Source organism: Triticum aestivum, chromosome 1B (genome assembly GCF_018294505.1).
Source record: "Triticum aestivum cultivar Chinese Spring chromosome 1B, IWGSC CS RefSeq v2.1, whole genome shotgun sequence".
In the NCBI taxonomy this organism is placed as follows: Eukaryota; Viridiplantae; Streptophyta; class Magnoliopsida; order Poales; family Poaceae; genus Triticum; species Triticum aestivum.
This window is the reverse complement of record NC_057795.1, coordinates 62,617,176-62,621,894: the sequence shown is the minus strand read 5'-3', so window position 1 is coordinate 62,621,894 and position 4,719 is coordinate 62,617,176. Positions and strand designations below refer to the sequence as shown.

Genomic DNA, 4,719 nt, shown 5'->3' with positions numbered 1-4,719 from the left:
GTGTGGGCGGCGTTGTCGCAGGAGTGTGGCGTTCGATAGCGGTGAGTGTTGGCCGGGGTGAAAACCTGTTCTATCTTCGGACGGACCGGTGGCAGCGAAGCTAGTTCCCTTCTTGAAAGCGCCGTCACGGCTTTCATTGCCCGTCATGTTGCTCCAGGGGAAACTCTGATCCTCGGGTCAGGCGGTGGCGGCGCTTCGCTTCGGTGTCGTATCCTTCCTGAAGCGCCGCCTTGGAGCCCACAGTTCGTCGTATGTGGCTTCATCTCTTCACGGTTGTTCACGGTTGAGGACCCCGGTTGCTCTTGTAGCGCTAGGGGGGTTGTTGCTGTGCTCGGCGCTTATGTATCCTGCCTTGGGTGTGTGCGTGTGTAGTGTTGGCAGGTGTTTGTACCGGGTTGTTAATCATTGCTTTATATATAAAGCGGGGCGAAAGCCTTTTTCGGTACACCAAATAACAGCAAAGAAACATTTCTTGCATAACCATGGGCAGAACTAAATGAATGATGCACTGGACTAGACATAAAACTATGCTAAAAAATGGCTAAATCTTAATTTTTACATGCTGAATACAAACAGGAATTTGGCTGAATGCTTAGCTAGCTCTGCGACTGAATCTAGCTTTCTATGTAACCAAAGTTTCAGTAACATACGAGAATGAAGACCTTTTCAGAGCCTTTCCAATCCACCCCAATTCCTCGCAAACTCAGTTGACATCTAAGTTATGTTGTTCATCGAAAAGATTGAGGAAGAACGTAAGAATGGTTTGCCTTCAACTATTTTCAGATAGCGCACATGTCAGGGTAGCAGAGACCAAGATATGAACGGAGAAGGTAAAGGCTGCAAGTTGGATTGTTGGAACCCTTACTGTCGCAGAGCAGTACACAAATTCAGGGGACCGGAACTGCAGCAGTACACAAAATTCAGTGTACAAGAGCAAGAAACTTTCGTCAAGCAAATGCTTTGATTCCTTCTCCTCTGTCACCCGATCTGCAGACTAAAGTGAAAGTTCAGTCACACCAGTAAATTCATGGCCATACCATTACCTACATTATGAGGAAAAACAGTTGAATCCTAAATGAGGTAAAGAAGAAAGAAATCATACTGGAAATACTTTTCTCACCTTTATGCAACAAGCTCCACCAGTACAACTGACAGCAGCATAGAGTATAGGAGATTTCAGCATGAGCACTGAGAATTAAAAGTAAATCCACCATTGCATACGTAGCAGACCACTGAGAGTGACATTGCTAAAAATACATGCAAATAAAGGAATGGCACTGTTTTACATAGATTGCAAAATCACAGATGGCTCAACAATCATTGCCGTTTTCCACAGCGGGAAGCAGCATAGCCATCCATGTTAGAAAGGTGGCCCCTCAGGTGATGCAGATGCCTTGATTTCAATGGGTATGAGCTGCTCCACTTACAGAGCAGTAATTCAAGCATAGAGGTGTACTTTGATAAATGCTGCAATCCTAGGAGGATTGTAACCCAAACTCCCGCCTTTTCAATGAAATGAAACGCAAAGGTATTTTGCGTTTTCTCGAGAAAAAAATCCATGTAACTATCTCATATTATTGTTTGCTGGTTTCAAAACAGTTGCTGGTTTTCAGCATGTCTGAAATAAGCGTCGCTAGGTATTTCGAAGTCACTCAATCTTTTCTGTAGAGACAGTGCAGCGTCATGCATAAGATTGGATATCTTAAGCAGGCAGGAGGGCTTTACGCAAGCAAATTCAATTGTGCTTTCCGAGGAGTTAATCTCATATGCAACATACCAGCTAGACAACTAATCCGTCGAAAATTTGATACTTTGCAGGGAGCAATTTCATATCCTCCTGATATTTGCTTTTCCTTGAAAAGAGAGAAAACATCAATGAAGTAGTTGAAGCTTCAAGTGATATGCTCTTTCCATCAACTTTAGACAGATAATATCCGGCCTTGGCAATCTCACCTTTTTCCAACAACATTCTGATGATATCATTCATGAGACGGGAGCTGGGGACTATACCACTCCTGTCCATAAACGAAAACATATTGTCAGCTTCTTCCACTGATCCTTCTTCCAGAAGATTTTTTATCATTACTCCATAAGTACATTCATTAGGCACCAACCCACTGGCTGATATTGTACCGAACAACTCCTTAGCTTCTTCTTTTCTTTGAACCTTGTACATTGCATTAATCATGGTATTGAGTATTGTAATACTGAACTTTACATTCATTGCTCCTAATTTCTGGAACAGGACAATCGCTTCGTCTGCACAATTATTTCTACAAAGACCTCCAAGTATTATACTGTACGTGGAAATGGTCACTGTTGTTCCACTTTCAATCATCTGATGGAACATTTTCATTGCAGCAACAGTTCTCCCAGAATGAAACAACCCATCCAGTATGATGCCATATGTCACAGTTGTAGGTTTAACTCCCTTGCACATCATTTCTCTAAACAGAGTCAAACCATCATCGATCCTTCCATTTCTACAATAGCCATTAACAAGTGTACTGTAAGTAACAATATCAGGCTCAACACCAACTGATTCCATGGCATTAAGCATTCCGAATGCTTTATCCATCTTCCCGACTAAGCAATATCCATCAATCAGTGAATTAAATGAAGTGTCATCAGGCCTATCACCTATGTCTATAACCAAGTCAAAGATATCATGTGCATCCATAACCCTGCCTTCCTTGCACATACTGTTTATTACTGAATTGAAGAACACAATGTTAGGATGAGGAATACCTTTGTTTATCATTTGAGAAACCAACTCCTTAGCTTTAACCAAACCACCATGCATACAAAAGCCCTGAATTAGGGACTGATAAATAGCTCTATCCGGCTGTACTCCCAAGGCAACCATCTGATTAAATTTTTCCATAGCATCGGTCAACCTACCCATTCTAGAAAGTGCTGATATTACAGTTGAATATGTGACAACATTTGGACTCACACCTTGTTGCTGCATTTCCGTAAATATGTGCATTGCATCATCCATCATTCCGCGTTTAGCATAGGTATCAATTAATATGGTGAAAACATGGCAGTCGGCTGCAATACCATTGCTTTTCATTGAATTAAAGAGATCAATCATATCAGTAAAGCATCCTTCTCTGGCATGCCCATGAAGCAAAGTACAATACGAGATGATATCAGGTTTTTGGCCCTTGGCTGTCATGGAATCAAAAAATTCTGCAGCTTCTTTGCTACTTCGGTGCTTGCAAAGGGAGGCCAGGAACGAGTTGCAAGTAACAACATTTGGTGTAAGACCCCGGCTTTTCATTTCTCTGAACATTTTAGCAGCCTCTTTCAACCGCCCAGATGTGGCATATCCATTGATCATGCAATTATATGTCACTGTATCGGGTTGAGCACCTTTAGCAACCATCTGACGAAGGACTAGCTCTGCCTTGTCCACTTCTCTGACCTTGCACAACGCATCAATAATCGAGTTATATGTCACCACACTGGGCACAATCCCTTGCTGCATCATTTCATGGAATAGACTGCATGCCTTCCCTGTTTCACCCTCCTTAAAAAAGCCATGGATGACCGTGCTATACGCCACCACATCAGGGAAGCAGCCACCTCCTTTTCCCGCCACCATCTGGAGCAGGTTGAGCGCCCGCTGACTCATGCTATTGTCGCATAAGCCCTTCAGAACAGTGTTGTACGAAACGGCATTAGGCACACAGCCGAGCTCGGACATCCTGTGGAGGAGCACGTTCACAGCCTCATCCGTCCGTTTCGCGTAGCAGAGGCACTTGAGGAAGGTGTTGGCGCCGGTCTGGTCTGTCTTCAGGCCCTTCCTGAGGAAGCAGCCAAATAAGGCAAGCCCTAGGTCCGGACGACGCGCACGGCAGCAGCAGTCCATGAGGATGTTGTAGGTGCAAACTGTGAGCGCCGCCACCTGCGCGCCGGCTTCCTCTCTGCACACACGGTTGAAGAGAGCCACTGCAAGGGCGGGGCCATCTCTGATGCAGGCACCGGAGGCGGGCGCGCGGGCGAGGGCGGCAAGGAAGCCGTTCAGGGAGCGCTCCGGGACCGGGGTGGCCTGACCGAGCAATTCGTCGAACAGTTTGTGAGCGTCTTCCAGGCTGAGCGTCCCGGCGCGAACACGCTCCGTGGCCGCGGCAAAGGCGTCTCGGGGAGACCAGGAGCGTGAGGGCGACGACGTGGAGGTGGAGGTGGAGCAGCGGCGGAGGAGCCGGAGGCGGGGTATCAGTGTGGTGGGGGAGGAGCTGCCGCGGGGGAGGCGGAGACGGAGGCGAGACATCGGCGCGGTGGAATAGCGGCGGAGGCGGATGCGGAGGCGGGAAAACGGCGAGGTAAAGGAGTGGCGCAGGCCGGACTTCAGCCGGAGTAGGAGCGCGCGGCGAAGGCGGATGCGGCGGGACATCAGCGTCGGGGACGGCCGTCGTGTTCGTTCGTGCGCGGCGGAGTGTTTGGAGTGAATCTTTTGAGTGGGTCCCGTCTTCCCGTCACTCAATCAAGCATTTGCCTTCGATTGTCTGTGGTTGATCCAACGTCTCCAATCAACTAGTGTTAAAAAAAGCTTACGGCCGAGTAGAGTGGTCTTTCCTCAATGAGATTGTGCTTAGATTGGGATTTCAATAAAACTGGGTAGACTTGATTATGCAATGTGTAACCTCAGTGAAGTACCGGGTCCGGTTTAATACAGAAGAAACTGAGAGTTTTAAACCCACTAAAGGATTA

General features: G+C 46.7%; 1 protein-coding gene across 2 annotated transcripts; it reads right to left on the bottom strand.

Moving 5' to 3' along the window:
* Nucleotides 1-522: 522 nt before the first annotated feature.
* LOC123107002 (protein Rf1, mitochondrial) lies at nt 523-4,470 on the bottom strand. Of its 2 annotated transcripts, none has more exons than XM_044529024.1 (2): nt 1,121-4,470; nt 523-1,043 (listed from the first exon to the last, which is right to left on the bottom strand). In XM_044529024.1, the coding sequence occupies exon 1, from the start codon at nt 4,400-4,402 to the stop codon at nt 1,781-1,783; it is 2,622 nt and encodes an 873-aa protein (XP_044384959.1). In that variant the 5' UTR covers nt 4,403-4,470; the 3' UTR covers nt 523-1,043; nt 1,121-1,780. The 2 variants fall into 2 exon arrangements, with proteins under 2 accessions (XP_044384959.1, XP_044384951.1); XM_044529016.1 differs by having other exon boundaries at nt 523-994.
* Between the last annotated feature and the right edge of the window lie 249 nt (nt 4,471-4,719).